At 44.8% G+C, this 22,274-nt stretch overlaps 1 protein-coding gene across 1 annotated transcript in view; it reads left to right on the forward strand.

Annotated features, from left to right (window-relative positions):
* The first annotated feature begins 1,694 nt into the window (after positions 1–1,694).
* The window catches only part of RASSF3 (Ras association domain family member 3), a 140,271-nt gene continuing 119,691 nt past the window's right edge, over positions 1,695–22,274 (forward strand). The window contains exon 1 of the mRNA XM_025188258.3: positions 1,695–2,437. Within this exon, the coding sequence (XP_025044043.3) occupies positions 2,092–2,437 (346 nt within the window). The 5' untranslated portion in view covers positions 1,695–2,091. The remainder of the gene's footprint in view (positions 2,438–22,274) is intronic.

Here is a 22,274-nt window from a genome sequence, read left to right on the forward strand (position 1 = left end):
CATATTGTCAAATCTGCTGTGAAGGTGTTCTTAAAATGAACATGTGCTGGGTCATCATCAGACTGCTATAACATAAAATTTATGGCAGAATGCAGGTAAAACAGAAGTGGAGACATACCGTTCTTCTCTACAGAGGTTCATTATAAATTTGATTAACCCAATTTTTTAATAAGCAACATCAGCATGGAAGCACGCCCTCTGGAATAATGGCCAAAGCATGAAGGAACTCACAAACGTTTAACATATCTGGCACGTAAATGCCTTGCAAAACTGACTACAAAAATGCTGCGTGAATGCCTTTTTCTCACTTTCAGGTGACATTGTAAACAAAAAGCAGGCAATATTATCTCCTGCAAATTATAATCAAACTCATTCATCTTAGCTATTGGTGGAACAAGAAGTAGGATTATGTGGACTTGTAGATTCCAAAGTTTTACATTACTTTGGTTTTGAGTGCAGTTATGTAGCAAAAAACCCCTATATTTGTAAGGTACACTTTGCACTACAGTACTTGTATGAGGTGAACTGAAAAATACTTTTTCTTAAAAAAAACCGAGGAGTCTTGTGGCACCTTAAAGACTAAGAAATGTATTTGGGCATAAACTACTGGTGGCTGGAACCTACTTCATAACATGCATTTGCTGAAGTGGTTTCCAGACCACAAAAGCTCATGCCCAAATAAATGTTAGTCCTTAAGGTGCCACAGAACTCCTTATTGTTTTTGCTCAAACACTCTGACAGGGCTACCTCTGAAACTATTTGTTTATTGTTTTTACAGGGTAAATATTTGTAATAAAATGCTAAAGTGAGCACTGTACACTTTGTATTATGTGTTGTAACAGTCATTATTTGAAAACGTAGAAAAACATTCAAAATATTTAATAAATTTCAACTGTTATTCTAAGTGTAATTAATTGCATTTTTTAAACCATGATAGAGTTTATTATACGTGTTAGCCATTAACAGCCCTAGTTATGATGCAACCCTGTCACTAAAACATTTTGTTTGCTAACACTCAAAAGAACCAAGAATTTCTGAATTCAAGCCTTATTACTTGCATTCCTGCTCTTAATTTTCTGTGCTTCCCAGAAACTGCTGGGCAATCTGGTGGTAGTCAAATATTACCCTTTTTTACAAATAACTTTTTTGTACCTTAGGGAACGTAAAGGATTTCCGATTTTCATACTGACATTTAGTAGCAGAGCTCGAAACAAATCCCATATTTCTGTTGTGCCAAATCCATGATTTATCTCCTAGATCCGCTTGCATCTTCTGTAAATTGCTTCATGTGTTTCTTTCTTCTTCTGCATTATGCAGGTATTACTCCTTTACGTTTTAAAAAGGCTTGGCTAACTGGATGTGCTATTTAAGTATATTAGTCAAGTACAGTTAGATTCTGGAAGCTTTGGTCAAGGTTGGGTTCATCATCTGCAGAACATTGCACAAAGTTGAGTGGAAGTTTTGTTTTTTTTTTTGTTGAGGAAATGTATTTTATTTATGAGCTCTGTGTTTAATCTTTGGCAAGCTGGCGGAGCAGGCATCAGTGGAAACACCGTATTTTGCGCGTCTCCTAAGAAGGCACTTTAAAGTAGAGTTAAGCACTCGTAAGTCAAGAAGCCGGTTCCAATCAATATTGCAACTTTTAACTCTGCTTCCTTGTCTCTCTGCTTTACGATGCTCTTTAATTACATGACCACGTGCCACTTTCCTGGTACAATGTTGCTACCTCCTCGCAGACCCGCTACACGTCGGACCAGCTCCTGATTCCCCGTGGTAGGCTCATCAGCCCAGCGCAGTCACTTTACCACAAGCGAACCTGATCCCTGAGCGACGGCTCCCCCGCAGCGAGCAGCCGCAGGGCCCTGGCCGGGCCGTGACACCGGAGCCGCCGTCTCCCAGCGCTGGTGACACCCGATTCCCCGCGCCGAGGGGCACCGATTCCCACACCTGGGGGCACTGGCAGCGGGCTGAGCCCCGGCCCCGCCTCCCAGCACAGGCAGAGGATGGACGGGGCCCGGCCCCGCTCTACTCAGCGCCCGCCCAGGGCAGGTGCCGCCGCAGGCTGCGCGGTGCTGCCTGGCCGGGCGGCGCATGGCGGCGGCTCGCGGGCCCGGCGGGGGCCCCAGCCCGCGGGAGAAGAGGCGGCGGGTGCCGGTGGTGAGGGCGCCCCGAGCGCCCCGGCCCCCCGCGCTGCCGGCCCGCGAGCTCTTCGCCCCGCTGGGGGAGCAGCCGCCGCCGCCCCGCGCGGGCAGAACCGGAGCCCCGGGCGCGGTGTGCGGCCGCCGGCGGCCCGGGCTGCAGCGCCCCCGCCACGTCCGGACCATCTTCGAGCCCGAGCCCGAAGGCCAGCGGCACCGCTTCAGGCTGCAGCGGGCGCTGAGGACCTGGTGCGACCTCTGCTGCCACTTCATCTTCTCCCAGAGCCTGCGGTGCGCGGGTGAGTCACACAGAGCCCCCTGCTGCCCAGCGCTGGCGGCCTCCCTCCCCCAGGGCCTGTCTCCTCCTCCCCTTCTCTTTCCCCTCTTCTCCAGTGGTCTCATTACTCCCCCACGCCCCAAGCCTTTCTCCTTCTCCTCTCTGCGGTTCCCCTCCTTCCCCAGCGGAACAGAGCTGGCTAGAGCCACGTTCAAACAAAACTCTGTGGTCTAGGTCTGTGCCTCGCCTTGCACAGGGCCTTGGGACGTGATTGGGCACCTGACACTAACCGCCTAAAGCTGCCTAGGAACCTAGTTTGGTGACCGTCATGAGTAAGCCAGGTACCTAGTTATCAAATAGGATTGTGAGGCGCCTAATGACATGAGAAATATCTACACGCATTTGCTGATGTAAACACCTGCCAGGGCGGGAAGCTGCTTAGGGTGGTTCCAGGGAAATGCAGGGTGACTGAGTAATGGGCTGGAATTTAATAGAAACATTTAGGCTGTCAGTCAGGAAAAACTGGCTAATGCTGAGATCTGTTCCTGTGGAATAGTTATCTAAGAAGCGTGGCGGAAGCTTCATGACTTGGAACAAAACTATATTAGACAAAAAACTGAAAACATACAGTAGGGAACAATCTTACATTGGCAGAGGAATGGATTATGATTTTCTAGATCTTGGCCAGCTCTGGCTTTTAAATTACCCAGAACTATTGTGGGTAGAATCATGGTAATTATGATATAATTTTCATATTCTGGATGTGAGAGAAGGGAAATGTATTAGGTCATCTAATCCATCTCTCTACCAACACACAGGGTTGTCCTCTGAGCATGTTTTCCAGTAGCAGGGTTTTATTTTTGATTTGGAGAAGAAGAAAGACTACTTCTGGGTTTTAAATACCATTTTCTTGAGATCTTAACTAGTTTTAAAGTCTCAGAGGGGTAGCCGTGCTAGTCTGTAACTTAAATAAAAAACGTAGAGACTATTAAATATGTTACAGGATCATGAGCTTTTGTGGGCAAAACCCACTTCCTCAGATGAGTCAACTAGTCCTAATTACATCTCCATAATTTTCAGTCTCATTTTTATGTTGCCATTGCTCCAGTAACATACCTATACATATTTGTATAGGTGTTTTGAAAAGTTTGTATATGTAACAAAACTGCTAGAAAGAAAACAATAGCTATGCTTTGTGAGTCTGCTTTTGTGTGTTAAGACTGGAAGGAAACTTGAGATGGTTTTTAATCTGGTGCTTTGAAAATAGTTTTATCTTTATCAGTAACCCGCCATAGAACACTATCTTAGGTACAAGAGATTTGTGATGTACAGTAAACTTCCGATAATCCGGCACCTTTAGGACCCAGAGGGTGCCGGATTATCAAATATGCTGGACTATCGGAAGGGGGCGCTATGAGGGGCCTGAGGTGGGGAGGATGGGAGGGCGGTGCTGCAGGACCAACCCGGCAGCACCCCAGCTGCTCTGCCCCAGGCATCCCCAAGTCAGCCGCTGCTGAAACTGACCAGTGGCTGACTCCAGGAAGCCCAGGGAAGAGCAGCTCCAATTGTCCGGCTGCCTGGAGCACTTACGGGTTCTAGGTGGTACCAGACTAGCAGGAATGCTGGACCACTGGATGCTGGACAACTGGAGTTTTACTGTAATTGATGGAGATGTATGTAGTATGGACCAAACTCATCTTTCCCAAAGCAGTACTCAGATTCAGTCCAGACAAATGTGTGTCTTTCAGTTACTGTGTCTTGACACTGTGGACAGTTTTATAATACCCCCTCAATCCAGTTTTTTAACACTAAGTATCTTAAGTTCATTGAAGAGATGCCATCAGTCTGAAGCCTACTCAATTTTACAAAATGAGTTAAAAGTTTCCAATACTTCACTGACCCCATGTAGCCAGACATGAACCCCATCTTGTTCCCCCCCCCCCCCAGAGAGCAAGAGAAAGGCAGTCAGCCTTTGATGCCCTGGGAACGCAGGTGTGGTGCTTGTCCCTGACTCTACCATAAACAGAAACCAGACAGTAAATGGGCTAGCTGACGACTGGGAGGCTTCCCGTCTCCCTGATGGCTAGTATCAGTAATTGACACGCCTGCACTGTCTCAGGAGAGGAATCTTCACCCATCACATACCAGAGGTGCCCATTGTCTGCATCTTCCCAGGTGTGAATTATGCTTTGCACCCTTCGTGGGAAACTTGGCGTTCAAAGCCATTTTTCCTAATTGGCCACTTGAGACCAGGAAGAAGCCCACGTGACCCAAGGGGTATAAAGAGGGGTTTAGTAGCCCACCCCATTTGAGCTCCAATCACCTACACCTGCTGGCAGGTATTGATTGTCTCCCGAGGTCTGTGGAATGCCCAACCTCGCCCTACTTCTTCCCGAGGGATTGTGAGAGAGACGCTGGCCACGCCAAGTCTGGAACGCAGGGGTGAGAATTGTACCTGCAATGTGTTTCTTTATGTGTACACTTTAATTGTCACTCTGTTATAAGTTTAGTTACTTTATTATAGTTTCTTAAGGCAAACTGCTTCATTTCTATTGTAAACTGCCTTTGGTAAGGTGATTTAGCTATAAAGGAATAAGTGGGATGCCCTCATTCACTTATATATACTGAACCAAGTTTCTTTATTTTATTTTCTCTTTCTTTCTCCTATAAATAAGCCAGTGCATGTCAAGCTTCTGACTTGAACCCGTGCTGCTGTACCCGAACTGAACACAAACAAAAGAACTTCAGCCGGTCAAAAGGGACAGGTATAGGGAGAGCTTGGGTGTTTTGGATTGTGTCACTCCCAGGTGACAGATCCATTGTGGCACCTCTCAGCCTCCCCAGGCTGCCCGCTGCGAAGGGATTTCTGGATTCTAGCAACTAAAATCTGAGGTGTTATAAGCTCTCCCTATAAACTTATTGGGGCACCCGTCAACCTTCTCCAGGTTGCCCACTGCAAGGGACCCTGGTCTCAGCAATTGAAGTCTTGGGTGTATAGCGCGTGCGCGCGCACACACACACACACACACAATATAGGAAGAGCTTGGGCGTTTGGATTTGTGTCACTCCCAGGTGACAGATCCATTGGGGCATCTCTCAGTCTTTCCCTAAGGCTGCCCGCTGTGAAGGAATCTTGGATTCTAGCAGCTAAAATCTGAGGTGTTATAAACTCTCCCTATAAACTTATTGGGGCGCCCGTCAACCTCCTCCAGGTTGCCCACTGCAAGGGACCCCGGTCTCAGCAGTTAAAGTCTCGGGTGTATAACACACACCACTCACTGCCCTGACCGTCGGCTAACACCCCTCCAGCCTCCTGCTAGTTTCTGTCATTTTAGGACCGTATTTACTGATGTTAACACTGAAACTGCCTCTTTTATTAATGTGTATTAAAATTAGGAGTTGAGATGTGATAGGACACTGGTTCAGATTTATTCAGAGAGGTTTGATGTGCTGTTTATCCAAAAAACCTAATATGAAGGAACCACACGGGCACAGTGGGATCCAAATAACTATGCACAACTATACATACTAGAGATGTTAAAATGTATGTAATCAAGTAAAAGTGTAACTGCTGAAAATTTCAGCAGTTACATGGGGGGAGAGGCAGGTAGCTCCCCAGGAGCCAGTGTGTGCAGGGAGCTAGCTTAAAAGCTGGCTACCTGTGTGCAATGGATCCTGCCTGCCCTCGAGCACTGCTGCCTTTGATACAGAAGCAGCAAAACAGAACCAACACTCTGCACACACCAGATCCTGGGGAGCAGCCCCTCTCCCACTTCCCTGCACTGCTGCCTCTTGATACAGATACTTCGATATTTTTAAGTTGGTTCCCGATGAGCATCAGCTCCTGCCTGCCCCCTCCCCCCCACATGCTGCTGCTTCTGACACAGAGGCAGCAGTGCAGGGGAGCCAGAGTGTGTCAGGAGCTGGTTTCCTGCATGTACCACCTACCTTCCCACTCTCATGCTGTGCCTATCGGAGGCAGCAGCAAGGAGAGGGCTGGTGGCTCAACAGGAGCTGGTGCTCAGGGGGAGCCAGCTTAAAAGCTGACTCTGTCAGAGCACCAGCACCCTCCTCCCCCCAACCCCACACTGCTGCCTCTGTGGGAGGCAGCAAAAGGGTGACAGGCAGCTCTGTAGTTCACGTTAAAACAGTGTTAGGGTAACTATATTTTTACAGGGCCATTACAGTATTTAGGGAATACAGGACTATGTAGCACTTTAAAAACTAACGAGATGGTTTATTAGGTGATGTGCTTTCGTGGGCCAGACCCACTTCCTCAGATCAAATAGTGGAAGAAAATTGGCATGACCATATATACCAAAGGATACAATCAAAAAAATGAACACATATGAAAAGGACATATCCCCTCCTCCCCCTTCTGTTCTGAAATTTGATTTGTCCTTTTCATATGTGTTCATTTTTTTGATTGTATCCTTTGGTATATATGGTCATGCCAATTTTCTTCCACTATTTGATCTGAGGAAGTGGGTCTGGCCCACAAAAGCTCATCACCTAATAAACCATCTTGTTAGTCTTTAAAGTGCTACATAGTCCTGTTTTTTGTTTCGGCTAGATCAGACTAACACGGCTACATTTCTATTGGTATTTAGGGAAGGTGTTAATGGCTTTTAAAAAAAAACTTTTAATTTTATAAAACATCGAGGTGTGTTCAGCTGGACTTTGCAGGCTAGAAGTTGACATTGTAATTAACACTTTTTAAAAATAAACCAGTATTTTTACATATTCTTTTTTTAGACACAATACACAGCAATGCTAGCCATAAGACAAAGCACCACAAGACAAACACAATCAGAAAACACAATCTTTATTGCAACAATAGTTCCATGGTATTTTAGGTTGTTCTTCAGCTGGTATCAACTTCTTCTGATCTTCTGAAAAACAAAATAACATTTTCTACCCTTTGGGGGATGGCAGATTATTGCTTAAATCCTCCTTTCTTTCTTTTACAAATATTTTTTTGATTTCTCTGTTTTGCCTGCACATAGCCCCATGCTTACCTATGTTTTTGTTCTGTAGGCAGGCAGGGTTTTCAATGGCTTCTGCCCTTCAACAGTTTAGGGTAAATTATCCCACTGTCCAATGTTTATGTTCTGTAGGCAGGCAGGGTTTTCAATGGCTTCTGCCCTTCAACAGTTTAGGGTAAATTATCCCACTGTCCAACTATCAAATTGATGTGGTGGTGTACAGTTTCCCTCTTCTTTTTTTTTATACAGCAGACTAGGTTAGTAATTTCTCTGCTGTGTTATGCTTTAAATTTATTTACAGAGAATAGTCAAGAAGCATTATTACTATAATAATAGCATTATTACTATAATGCTTTGGGGTTCTTTTAGCATGAGGTGTATTTCCAATTACCATTTTTAGCATTCTTAAAGGTTTTTCTTTTTCCAAAACAAAATCATGTAAATTATACAGCATTACAAGGTTACTTATACACTTTAAATTTAGCCAAATGTTAAACAGTAACGTCAGCATCAGATCTTTTACAGTTGGGTGTTTATATATTTTCTTCTTCTCAGAGCTGACTTTTTCATACCTTTTTTGTTTTTAGAGTTATAATTTGAGCCTAGCTATTTTGTTTGCTGACCAGTTATATTCATTATGGGCAGTTACTTTGTGCTGCCAGCTAGGTCATTTGCATTCATAGACACTTTCTGGAGTTCTTTTAGATTTAAAGCAAGCAGGAGCTTTGTCTTTAAAAGGAACACAATAACATTTGCCAGAGTTCTGATTACTTTTTTACTTTCAAGTCCTGCTTTCACAACACACAACAATCTGAAAAAGAAAACACAACCTACTGTGGCTCCTGAAGCCCTAATAGGATTTCAATTAAGTCGCATGTTTTGTTTGCAGTTTTTACCTTTATACAATATACCTTGCATGTCATAGAAAATGCACATTCTTTTACTTTAGCCATATCAATTTTTACATAAGGCATAATATTTTTTCTTATGCTCAGAATTTTCATGTACTTTAATAAAAGTGACAGTCTGATTACTCAGAATTACCTTAAGGCTCAGTGTTCCTAATATTGCCTCCCCCCCCCCTTTAATTCCAGCTCTCATCTGCTATTGTTACCCCTCCAAAAAAGAGAGAAATTCAGAATCTCCCCATTTCCCTGGTTCTGGCTGCCCCTAGTAAGAGCCACAAATTGGTTTATAAAAATATATTAAACTTTTTAAGCATTGGGGTGCCTTAAAAGGGGGAAATACTATATACCAAAAGCCAAGTAATACTAGTTACTTTTCCCCCAATATAGGTATGTCAGCTCTGCAACTTTGAATAAATGGCATTGATAAAAACAAAACTAATTTATCTTAAACCTAACCTTACATATTTACAATATATATATGTACACACAGAGATACATACATATACACATTCTTTTTCATTACAGCTGTACATAGATTACGTTACCTTTTATACATTTGGGGCAAAAGTTTCAATAGAAACACCCTTATGTTCTTTTAGCAAATGTAACTAAAACATCCATAGGTAAATGATCTAAACCAGATTGTCTCTTTACCTGGCTTATTTACAGACATTCCTTTGGAAAAAGGGCCCATTTTTCCTTCATAATGGCTGCAAAGAAACCAATCATTTTCTTCTAAACATTCATTTGCTCAATTTCTTCCAGACTTTGCAAAGTTAACTTCTCACTCTTTTTCCTTAAATCACACTTGCTTATTTTCCAAAACGACACCTTCAGTAGCTCACAATATCACCATTCCAAGTTACCATCATTCACAGGGATCTGACTTCCCCAAGCCTGTACTTTCTTCCCTTAGTCCTGCCACTCTGCCCTCAGGGCACACACCCTGTTTTCCCCATTTGCCTATCTGCTGCCTGCCTGTTTGGGCCCAATTCTGCTTTACTTGCTAGACTGTCCCTTTCCATAGACACAGACTTTGTCCCAGTTTAGCAAGGAGGGTGGGCTCCTTAATTAGCCCCCACCCATCCTGGTCCCTTTTCTTCATTCCCTTTCTCTCTTGTTTCTCTGGAATGGTCATTCTTTCAGATAAGTAGTGACTCTTTCTGACAGAAGGCTCAGGCACTGTATTAGACTATTTCAGTTCAGTCCAAAAGAAACGTCTCTTCTATTTTCTGTCTGTGGAGAGAAAATACACAATTTTCACATCCATTCATCTGAAGAGCACGCTGTCTGTAATCTCTAATTCATAAATGGATACTCACAGCATTACACTCACTAATTTTGTCTTAAACTGATCAAATTGGAATGAATTAACGTAGGAACATAATCGCTAATTGAAATATAGGCTTCATGTAGGGTTACCAGTTAGCTTCAGAAAAAATACTGGACACACTTGTTGGGGGTGGGGGGCTGACCGGGGGTGGGGGGACAGGAAGCAGGGCTGGTCGGGGGGAGGCTTGGGGAGCAGCGGGGCTGGCCAGGGGAGATTGGGGGGTGTGGCCAGCGGGAAGCATGGCTGGTGTGGCGGGTTTGGGGACAGTGTGGATGGCCAGGGGAAATCGGGGCGGGGTGTCGGGGCAGATCGGGAGGAGGAAAACTGGCTGGCAGGAAGCAGGGCTGGCTCGGAAGGGGTTGGGGGAACGGGGCTGGTCAGGGGAGGGAGTGGGGGGGAGAGAATAGGCCGGCGGGGAGTGAGACTGACCCAGGCACATGCAGATCCCAGGGTGCTGCCTATCCTACGCACCGTCCTGGCGAAGCATGAGCGAGTCTGGCTCCACAACATGCTTGAACAGAACTCAGGAGGACAGACAGGGCTTCTCCTCTTCTCCCAAGGTGTCACTCCTACGTCAGACGCAACCAGAGGTTCCCAGCACCAATCGCACCCTGCCTCCCAGCCACTCCCCTCGCCCCCGCCAGGCTTCCGTCTGGCACCCAGCTGGAAAACCAGAAAATACCGGACATTGCACATTTCTGATATTTTCTTAATTTTTTTTACCGGACAGAAGGCCCAAAAACCAGACTGTCTGGTTGAATACCGGACACCTGGCAATCCTAACTTCATGGTTAACACCATATTTTGTTTTCTGTTTCTACCCCAGGAGTGGGCAATAATTTTTGCCCGGAGGCCACATCAAAATTTTTTGAAGAAGCTCCGGGCTATCCCAGAAGGGGCGGGGCTACCTACCCCCCAGACCATGATTGGTCTGGGCATGGGGGAGCCCCTTTGCCCCTGTCGCACTAGGCACCCGTGACCTGGAAGAGGTTTGGCACACTCCTCCACCCCCAGGCCAATCAGAGCCTGGGGCCAAGGGAGTACGGGAAGCCTTCTCCCGCTCTGCGAGGAGCAAATCACACTTTGAAATGCCGCAGGCTTCTTGCAGCGTCAGGGTAGAGCGAAGGAAGCTTCATGCAGCTTCCCCAATCCCAGGCCCTGATTGGCCTGGGGGCGGGGGAATGCGCGAAGCTTCCTCTGTTCTCCCCCCTGCCCTGCGAGCAGCACACAGCGTTTCAAAGCGCCACGTGCTCCTGGCAGGATGGGAGGAGGCTTCGCACGCTCCCCTGCCCTCAGGGCAATTAGGGCCTGGGAGCGGGGGAAAGCGCCATATGCTGTTCACAGGGCAGGGGCAGAACAGAGAAGGCTTTGGGCGCTCTCCCACCCCCAGGCCCTAATTGGCCTGGGGGCGGGGGAGCAGCAGGGCCTCTCTGACCTAGATCCATCCACTTGGAAGGCTGGATCCGGCCCACAGAGACCCTTTTGCCCACCCCTGCTCTACCCTATTTCCTTTGTACGTAGTTCTATCCAAGCTCCCAAACAGAAATCTACTCATTTTGACTCCTAGTAAACTAAAGCCTGCAGGCAAAGTGATCTATCATACACTGAATCCAACACCATGTGTCAAATCATATTGTAAGACTACTCAATGCCCCTTTTCCAGTCCTAGCCTTTATATTTATTTTTATCTGTATTCTAGAACAGAACTGCTTACAAGAGTGACCTTTCTTGCTGACTAGTAAATCAAAGACCAGTCACTTGTTATGAATTATTATTACTATGACAACAGAACCTCATATCTGACTAAAATTAAGATTAATTTATTATTTCCATTATAAACCTCTCTCTTAATCCATTAACAGATTTTCATGTTTAGTTAATATTTAATTTTTACTCACACGTATATGCGCAATACATCTACAACAAATTATCATAAAGAATGTTAAGGTTGCAATGTGAAGACAATGCCATTTCCAAAAATTAGCCCATTACCATCACAATATTTAATCACGTCAATGTACACATACCCTCTCTAATTTTCATTTCAGCATTATCATTCTTCTGTCTTGACATCTGCACATTCCAAGCAGCAAAGAATATAAAATAAACAGGGCAGACGAGATTCAAATATTAATAAAAATTAATAGTGATTAATCACTTGATTTAAAATCGTGATTAATCACACTGTTAACCAATAATAGAATACCTTTTATTTGGTGTTGTCTACATTTTCAAATCTATTGATTCCAATTACAATACAGAATACAAAGAGTACAGTGCTCACTTATAAAGGAGGTGCTGTTGTCATCATGAACAGGCCTGACTACCTAAAGGAGGCTACCAGACAACTCTCCAATACCAAATTCTACAGGCTTTTTTTCTCAGATCCCACTAAGGAATACACTAAGAAACTGCACCATCTGCTCAGGACACTCCCTGCACAAGCACAGGAACAAATCGACTCACCCTTAGAGCACCAACCAGGGTTGTTCTATCTATTACCCAAGATCCACAAACCTGGAAATCCCGGACGCCCCATCATCTCGGGCATTGGCACTCTCACTGGCACCCGCATGGCCCCACAATACACCAACATTTTTATGGCTGACCTGGAACAATGCTTCCTCAGCTCTTGTCCACTCACGCCCCTTCTCTACCTACACTACATTGATGACATCTTCATCATCTGGACCCATGGGAAGGAGACTCTGGAAGAATTTCACCATGATTTCAACAGCTTCCACCCCACCATCAACCACAGCATGGACCAGTCTACACGGGAGGTCCATTTCCTGGACACCATGGTGCAAATAAGTGACGGTCACACAAACACCACCCTATACCGAAAGCCTACCAACTGCTATGCTTATCTGCATGCCTCCAGCTTCCATCTCTGACACACCACACAATCTATTGTTTACAGCCAAGCACTGAGGTACAACTGCATATGCTCCAACCCCTCAGACCTACACCTACTAGATCTTCAACAAGCATCTGTAAACTACAATACCCGCACGAGGAAGTGAGGAGACAGATTGACAGAGCCAGACATGTACCCAGAAGCCTCCTGCTACGGGACAAGCCCAAGAAAGAAATCAACAGAACACCGCTGCCCGTCACCTACAGTCCTCAGCTAAAACCTCTCCAACACATCATTAGTGATCTACAACCCATCCTGGACAATGATCCCTCACTTTCATAGGCCTTGGGAGGCAGGCCAGTCCTTGCCCACAGACAACCAGCCAACCTGAAGCATATTCTCCTCAGCAACTATACACCGCACCATAATAACTCTAACCCAGGAACCAATCCATGCAACAAACCTCAGTGCCAACTCTGCCCAAATATATACACCAGCAACACCATCATAGGACCTAATCAGATCAGCCATACTGTCACTGGTTCATTCTTCTGCACATCCACTAACGTAATATATGCCATCATGTGTCAACAATGCCCCACTGCTGTATACATCGGCCAAACTGGACAGTCCCTCCGTAAAAGAATCAATGGACACAAATCAGATATTAGGAATGGCAACATACAAAAACCTGTAGGGGAACACTTCAATCTCCCTGGACACACAATTGCAGATCTATAGGTAGCCATCCTGCAGCAAAAAAAACTTCAGGACCAGACTTCAAAGAGAAACTGCTGAGCTACAGTTCATTTTCCAGTTTGACACAATCAACTCAGGATTAAACAAAGACTGTGAATGGCTAGCTAACTACAAAAGCAGCTTCTCCTCTCTTGGAATTCACACCTCCAGATCAACTACTAGAAGTGGGCCTCATCCTCCCTGATTGGATCCACCTCGTGATCTCCAGCCTGATTCTGGACTGCATATTTATACCTGCCTCTGGAAATTTACACTACATGCATCTGACAAAGTGGGTCTTTGCCCACGAAAGCTTATGCTCAAACACTTCCGTTAGTTTATAAGGTGCCACAGGACTCCTCACCGCTTTTGCAGATTCAGACTAACACGGCTACCCCTCTGATACTTCACTTTATATTGTTTTATTACAATTTATTGCAATGTAAAAAGGGAAAAAAGAAATAGTATTTTAATTAATATAATACAAAACTGTAGTGCAATCTCTTTATCAGGAAAGTTGAACTTACAATTGTAGAATTGCATCCAAAAAATTAACTGCACTCAACAGTAAAACAATTTAAAGCCTACAAGTCCATGCTGTCTTTGCTCAGCCAATCACTAAGATAAACAAGTTTATTTACATTTGTGGGAGATAATGCTTTCCGCTTCTTCTTTACAACATCAGCTGAAAGAACAGGCATTTGTGTGGCACTGTGGTAGCTGACATTGTAAGGTATTTTAGAATTTCCATGGATTAAAAGAGAGGTAGTGCATGGAGACGGTTCCATAGGTTCATAAAAGGGATCAAAGTTGCTTAAGCCCTTCTTTTCTGTTACATGCTTTCTGTCCAGTTTTGGACCCCCCCAAAAGGTAATATTGTATCTGTTATCAATAGATTTCATCCTAATTCCAAAAGCTCTATTACTTGCATAACACCAACTGAAGTCAGTAGTATTCTGTATTCTATGGAATAGCTACAGGGTACTCAGTGTTCAGTGATTTAGATACATCAAGTAATGCATCTCAGTACACCAGGATGATTGTCAGGTGCAATGTTAATTTAGTTGGTTTTAGTGTATGTTTATGTCTTTTACTTGTAACTATAATTCATGTAAATATTCTGCCATTTTTCTCCTTTCTCTTCTTAGTCCTTGTTTCCTTTGTTTCAACATAACATTTATATTTCTAGTATATAAATAATGAGATCTCAGTATTTCAATGGTAAATATAGGGACCAATACACGAGATAGGTGTGAGATTAAAGACCTATGTAAAAGTACAAAAATAAAACAATTCAAACAAACAAAAATACCCATTAGTGGAGCTATGCTAATTTAGTCACAAAGGCATAAATTGTTACATTATATGACAGCTTGCTTTGCATTACTGAGAGGCAGGAAGATGCAGTACTTTTCTATTTGTAAAGTCATTTACATGAAAGCAAGATTCTGGGAGTTATGGATTACTGATTGCTGGTTAATTTTTAATCCCTTTTTGTGTTTGTATGTGTGTGTAGCTGCTGGGAAAACTTCTTTGTCCTTTTTTTTTTTTTTTTTAACGTAGCAACTTGCTGGAAGAGGGTTTCTGCTGGGAATAAGGATGTTAAAATGCGGTTCCTTTCCTAACCAAGTAGTCAATAGATTTAAAAAAACCAATCAACTACTCGATTATTCAATGAGGGTAGGCAGTTACAGTGCTCAGTCTGACTCACGCTGGGTCACAGCATAACTTTTCTCCGCTGCTGCTCTGCATTGTAAGGGACAGGGGAGCCAGTGCGTGAAGACATCCCAGATCTCCTGACCCTTAACATTGCAGAGCCGCAGCCGAGGAGGGGATGCAACTAGTCAGTAGTGCTAACCGATAAGTTCCTGTTTATCGGTTATTTGACTAGCTGCTTACATCCCTAGTTGGGAGTGGGTGAACAGTTGAGGTAGAAATCTGAACCAGCTGTGGTGGAATTTGCTGAGCTGAGCACATATGCAGGAATTTTTAGTTTTTATTGACTTTATTTGAGTATTTGTTTTATATCATGCCTATCAATGTGATCTCATAGCAAATGCACAGGCTTGACAAGGCATAGGCAAAGGTGAAAGTACATCCGTGCACCCTGGTGTATTGCACCAGTAAGAAAGAGGCTTGCAGGGATGCTCCTACTGGCTCTTGCTAATATTTCCAGCCTCTTCTACAGCCTATGCTGTGCTGGGTGGAAGCAGCAGGCACATGCATGCTGTGAAAGGGGCTTTGCTCCTGGAACTGCCTCACTCCACTTTCTTCCAGTCCCATCCCTCCCCCAAACAACGTGGCTGGAGGAGTACAGCAGGCTGGGGCCTCCTTGCTCCACTTTCCCCACTGCCGCTGGTGAGTGGGGGAGAAGGGAAGGGGAGGACCCCTCCCCCCACTGTTAGTGTCCCAGCTGGTTGCTGACTGGCCCCTGGCTCCTCCTACACATGGTGTATGGGGGAGCACATGCCCCTCATGTCCCTCCCCTATGCATCATCTATGCCCCCAGCAAAATATCTTCAGTAAGTCAAATAACAAGCGTTGATTCTAGACATTCCTTTTTGGTAACTCTCAGCACCCATGCTTTGGTGTGCCTTCATCAGCACTGAGTCCCAAGGTCTGTGTATGTATATACTAGGGGTGGCCACACTTTCTGACCCTCCGAGCCACTTCAGAAGTTTGAGAGTTGGAGAACACCTGCCAGGATTCGGGGCTTCAGCCCCACTCCTGATGAAGCCTCAGGCCCAAACAAATTTGCCCAATGGAACTGAAGCCCTGAGACTCTCCTCCCTGCTGGGAAGAATCCCTTACCCTACCTCCCGGCAGAGGTCCCGAACCCTGCCCCTGCAGACTGGTAAGTGGAAAATGAGGAGGATGTCGTGAGTTCTGTGAGCCACACTTTAATGGTAAAAGAGCCACATGTGACTTGCAGGCCATGTTTTGACCACCCCTGTTATATTCTACCCTGCATATGTCCCTCTTTTGCCACCACTGGTGCAGCTCCATAAGTGTTCTCATCTGTGGACGTGATAGTGTAAACTTGCCATTGATGCTTTGACCATCATGTTGTCTACCTTGCTTAGAGCTAGTCTAAGTGGTTAAAATGTTGTAGGACACTGGCAGTACCTCCACACTAGTTCTCCCACTTTTGCTACCACCGGTGTTAATGATGAAGGGATGCTTTCAGAAAGGAAAGTCTGATGTAGTCTGTCTTCAGCTGTCTGTCAATCTGCCAGAGGAGACTGTAGAAATAATCCTCCTTCCTCTGATCTGGTGATGATCGAATTGCCCAGGGGTCTCCACACTAGGGATGTAAAATCCCAGTTAATTAGGTAAGAGGTTGAAAGTTACATGTGACTATTGAACTGATTAAAGAGAAGCAGGAGGAGGGCAGCAGCTGGGCTAGAGTGGCTCACCTGCCATGGGCAGGGGCTGCTCCGGCTGGGCTGGAGCGCCTCTGCCCGTGGTGCACTGGCTGTGTCAACCGCGGGTGGGAGTTGCTCCAGCTGGGCTAGAGGGCCTCCTACCTGGGACAAGCCCTGCAGGGCTAGAGCAACCCACTGGTTAACGGTAACCGGTCAGCATCACCCAGTAAGGGTGATGTTAACCATTTACACCCCTACTATACATTAGGGATGCTAGGAAGCAGATATTTAACAAATCAAGTAGTGATAGAATTTTTATTTACTACTCGATTAGTTGGTAGGCAGCCCGGCTCAATCCTGGCTCACATTGGGTGCAGGACTAAACCCGACGTGGCTCTGCCATTTAAAAGGCAGCCTGCTTCCCAGCTCCTACTGCATTTTAAATTACAGAGCTGCAGCAGTGTTTGGTCCTGCACCTAGTGCAAGATGGGACTGAGGTGGGCTGCGTGCCCAGCCAGCAGCAGCAGTGCCTGTCAGCAGGGGATATCGGTGGGGAATTAGGACTCCTGGCAGACAGGAGCTGCTTCACTGCAGCAGCCCCTGCCCCCCTCCCAGCTGCCTCTGATATAGGCAGAAGTGAGAGGGGGTAGGCGGCACTTGGGTGCTGGGGGGAAACTGGCTTTTAAGCTGGTCCCCCCAGCACAGGCTCCTGCTTCCCCCCTCTTGCTGCCTGGGGGTGAGGTGGGTAGAATGTGAGTAGTTGACTACTCCCATACATCCCTACTACATACTATTATGGGCTGACTATGTTCTTGAGTCACTCAATACACTATTTTTCTTTATTATGCAACCATGATTGCTTCAGTTTTTAAATTTAAAAGATTTCCTTTCCTTACATTGATTTATGCTAAATTCTCAAACCCTTTCCTAGGGCTTGGTTGTGCCTTTTCACTAGTGCAGGGAATAAGGGGTCACAGATTACCCACATTGAAGGTCACATTCATTGCAGAGGGAAGAGCCGTTGTGGATAGACTGCTGTTTTACTTCCCATAGAGGCAGTGGGAAGTGGCCAGAGCATGGGCTCCACACCCTTGAACAAGCCTGCGTGACTGAGCTAGGAATCTGTGTCAAGATAAGAATTTGCACAGACTACTTCCTCACAGAACATTGGGGAACCAGGGACCACACTGTGACTCTGAATCACAATTCAGTCCCTGGTATCTTCTTAGGAAATCATAAAACGTGGTGGTGGTGGTTTACTCTAGACAGACTGAAAGGTTTAAATCTAGCCTTTACATGCGCTCCTTTAAAACAAAGTTATCATCACTGTCAGAGAATATTTTGATTTAAGGAACGCAGCTCTTAGCAGGCTCATAAAAAATTGCAATAGCCTTGTTGATTAACCTCAGTGCAACTTGAGAATGCCTCTGCGTAGGCATCTAAACCCAGACTGAGGCATCTAAGACCAGACTTAGAGTCCTAAATTCCCCCCCCCCCCCCCATATAATCCACAAAGCTACTGCTGAACTTTGTAGGCACATAAACTCACTTGGCTCTTAAGTTTGTCCAAGTAGAAATCCCTAGGCACTTAAGTTGCTGCCTCTTGGCACATACACTGCCACCTCATTCTAAGTGTCTGGATGCCTTTCTCCAGCATAAACCCCAGAATGATTCTCAAACCAGGGAAAGACAGGCAATCAGCCACATAATTTATCCAGTGGGTCCAACCCAGCAGCAACCTTGTGAACGTACATATCAGATCAAGCCCTGTTCAAAACCCACCTGTAGGAGAAGGAGGTGACACCCATTTTATAACTCCTAGCAAAGCAGTTAGAACACTCATTTAGTATGTGTGGGGCACAGGTTCAATTCTGCCCTCTCCCAGGGAATTTGGGTTTTCTGCCTCTGGGAAGAGTGCTGTTGGGGTTTTCTGATGGGAGGCTTGTCAGGACAGACTATGAAGAAGCAGGGCACACACCCCACATTAGCTGTGAGTTTTATACTTAGATTTCACCAACCAAGAATTAAGTGTAAACTCCTCAGGCACTATAACAACTTAACCATCGCGACACAGAAAGTTCCCTTGATGTTCCAACCTATCTTGTTACCTAGGCAAGCTTGCTGTTGTGGTAGATAGCTACAACACTGGTAGCCAATTGTATAATAAACCATCTAAAGATCTATTAACTAAAAAAAAAAGTCAGTTCTTTATAAGGTTAAAGAAGGTCAACATATACACACAAATAGGTTACAAAGGTAATAGAATTTTAAATTTCAAAAGGTAATAAATAGAAGCCTCTGTAACAAGCTAGCTGTATGGATGTCTCTGTATAGCAACTAGGCATCTGTGGCTGGCCTGTGCCAGCCTCCGGGCTCATGGGTCTTGGGCTGCAGGGCAATTTCATTGCTGGGTTGACTTGGCTCCGGCTAGAGCCCATGTTGTGGGACTCTCCCATCACAGTGCAAGGTGCTAGAGCTGAGCTCCAGTCCAGATGTCTCTACGGCAAAGAAACAGTCCTGCAGTTGGCCTCCTCTTCATGGAGTAGGGACAGCCATGTCTCTCATTATTTGCCCTCTGCTCAATAATGGTGTATCTGGTGTTGATGGGCCTTTTTTTGTTGGGTGGTACAATCGTTTAATGTTTCTCTCCTGGTGACTGACAAAGCAAACACTCAAATAATACCATATAACATGGAATACAGATATTATAAGTGAGATTAATGCCTGCAGCAACTTACAAGTGTTCCTTAAACTCTAAACACTGAGCACGTTTTTGTAACTAATGCCTGTTTTAACAATAATAATATAGTTATAGAAATGTAGCCATGTTAGTCTGGTGTAGCTGAAGCAAATAATGAGCCAGGCTGGTTCCAACTATGAATTTATCAGTGGTTGAGACGGAGGGGCCTTGTCATGAGCTGGCACAAGGTCTACCAGCTTCCCAGGGCTCTCTGGGCTTCTTCTGTTGAAATTGTGCTTTCGATAGTGAAAGAGTAAGGGACTACTTGAATTTCAGGATGATTGTTAGATAATTGTGGCTGAGTTGTGAACAAGACATGGAAAATCATAAAAAAATAATAGTGGCCCGTTATTAATTGTGGTAATTTGGAAAAGTAAGCTGTGTGTCGGGCTGACAGTGGGAGCTCTGGCTACACGCAGGGCTGACTATTAAAAGGTAATGTAAGTACACTTGAATGTAGCATCAAAACAGTTCATGTTGAAAGACACTCCACACTGTTCACCAGAAACTTCTGTCTAGCTAAATGGAGGCATTTGTCTACATGAACACAATAGAAAGTTATCACCAGAATCAGCAGCTATCTCTGATATTTTAGATTATCTCCTGATCCTCAAGACATCAGGACTTTGTATTAGTATTGCTAGGTCGTGGGTCTTCTAGGTCAGTGCTTTCTACTCTCCAATCCTTATTAGGACCTTCCCACCATTGGTGAGATCTATACTTCAATGGGACCTAAATCTGGTACTTTCAGTTCTTACCAGACCACCCTTCAAACCGTTGGCCATGTGCTCTGTGTTGTACCTGGCCATGAAGGTGGCTTTCTTGGTCGCTATCAGATTGCCAGACAAGTGAGTGAACTGGGAGCATTCATTGCTGACATCATATGTACCAATTTATTACTTACAGTTATTCTTCCCAAAATCTCATGCTTCCAGTGAGGAAAAGAGACTGCACTGCTTTGATGTCAGACAGACATTGGCCTTTTATGTGCAAAAAACAAAAGTGATTAGGAAAACACAAGCTCCGTGGTTCCTAATCTTTTTTATGCCACGGACCAGCAAGCTCATTCAAAACATATGGTGGACTGGCACAGAAACATTCGCATATTCATTAAGGTAATTAATGTATGTGTGTATTTGCATATTCATCAAGGAAATTAATTTTAAGCAGTCACATATTTTACATTGCATTTATACACACAAAATGCATGTCATTCATTGGCCTTAATCTGTGCGCTAATTCCTATGCATTTAGTAGTTCATTTTTTAATAAATATTGGCTTAGATTTTATTTTTGCTATTGTTTTATCAATGAATACAGAGTTATGCAGTAGGAAAGCTGTGCCGAACAAATAGTGGAATATGCCTTCCCCAAATAATGTGAAGTCTAAAGGCATAAAAACATACAGTGGCTAGTCATCTCCAGTTTACCTCCCTTAATTGGAGCTGGAGTGACAGAGGGCTGGCTCAGCAATTCCTGGTCAGCTTCTTGTCACAGAATTATCCCATACTAAATTTACTTCAAGCCTTGGGCAGCCACATGTATTTGCTAATGGCAGATGGCACACCCATACCCTGGCATCGCCCCATTCTCAGCACTTTGGAATCAAAATGGAGACCAAAAAGTAAAAATAATAATAATAATTCTTTTCCTAGAAACTCACACATTTTCAGAGAGATGTGCCAATGCACTTATATTGCTTTCCCTTTTTAAATTTCTATGGCATGCTATGCCATGCTTGGCCCTGGCAGCTGGAACAGCCGCCCTCTGCACACTGTGCAGTGCTTGGCTCTGGCGGCGTGAGCAGCCACCCTCTGAGCACCATGCAGCACTTGGCCCTGGTGGACTGTGCAGTCGGCCTCCATGTGGCACGCGGCACTTGGCCCCAGTGGCTGGAGCAGCTGCCCTCTGCACATTGTGCGATGCTTGGCCCCAGCAGCCCAGCCACCAAGCACCACAGCCACCTATCATGCGGCCCTGCCAGCTGGGCCGCTTAGTGGCCACTGGAGCTGGAACCAGGGCCATGGTGAGGCTGCCCCAGTAGGGACAGCTTCACTGCGACCCAGCTCCAGCCTCAGCACACTTAGCTGCCCAACATGCCACTCACCCTTGCTGATGGGGCTCATTAGGAGCTGTGGGCGTGGCCTGGCAGAGAGCCATGGCCCGCCAGGCAGAGGTTCGTAGACTAGTGGTTAGGAACCACTGGCCCACTTTAAAAGAGCACAAAAAACCTCAACTGCATCTCTTTGAGAAGCACCGATGTTGGACACTTGTAAGGCAGCTTTCCGGAGCTCCATCTGTACCTTTCTGAAGCAAGATATCTTAGTCCAGGATTCCAAGAAAAATGAGAGATTATTTACCCAGAGGTTTTCTGTGATGTGTGGTCCCTATCTGTATTCTGATACTCATCCTCCTTCCCCTGTGATTTGTATCTTGTGTGATTCATGGAAGAAGGAAGAATGGAGAAATGTCTACCCACATTGTTATTTATGCCTTCTCTTCAGAGCACAAGGTGGGCAATTGTACAGGTAAAGACCAACAGATATTACTTGCTACAAATCTTAAGTCTCACAAATATGGGGTGGGATTCAAATAGAAACTGTAAATTTGAAGAACCTGTAGGCACAGGGAAGTAACCTCCTTTTATGTTACATTGTTTAGGGTTACTACAGAACAATAAGAATCAAAATTAAGATTTATTTAGCAATTATAATTGCTATCTGACAGACTGGACACTATTGGATATTGATTATTGTAAAATTCTCAGTTGTTGTTCTTATCAGCGAAGCCTTTTCACCACTTTATTGAGAGATGTTTTTACACTGAATTTTAAAAATGACTTATAAAACACTAGTACTAACAAAAAAAATATTGTTTTCATTTGTTTAGATGAACAAATATCCCTATCTGCTGCACTTCTTGCTAACACG

Source organism: Pelodiscus sinensis, chromosome 1, assembly GCF_052426305.1.
Source record: "Pelodiscus sinensis isolate ZL-2025 chromosome 1, ASM5242630v1, whole genome shotgun sequence".
NCBI classification, from domain to species: Eukaryota; Metazoa; Chordata; order Testudines; family Trionychidae; genus Pelodiscus; species Pelodiscus sinensis.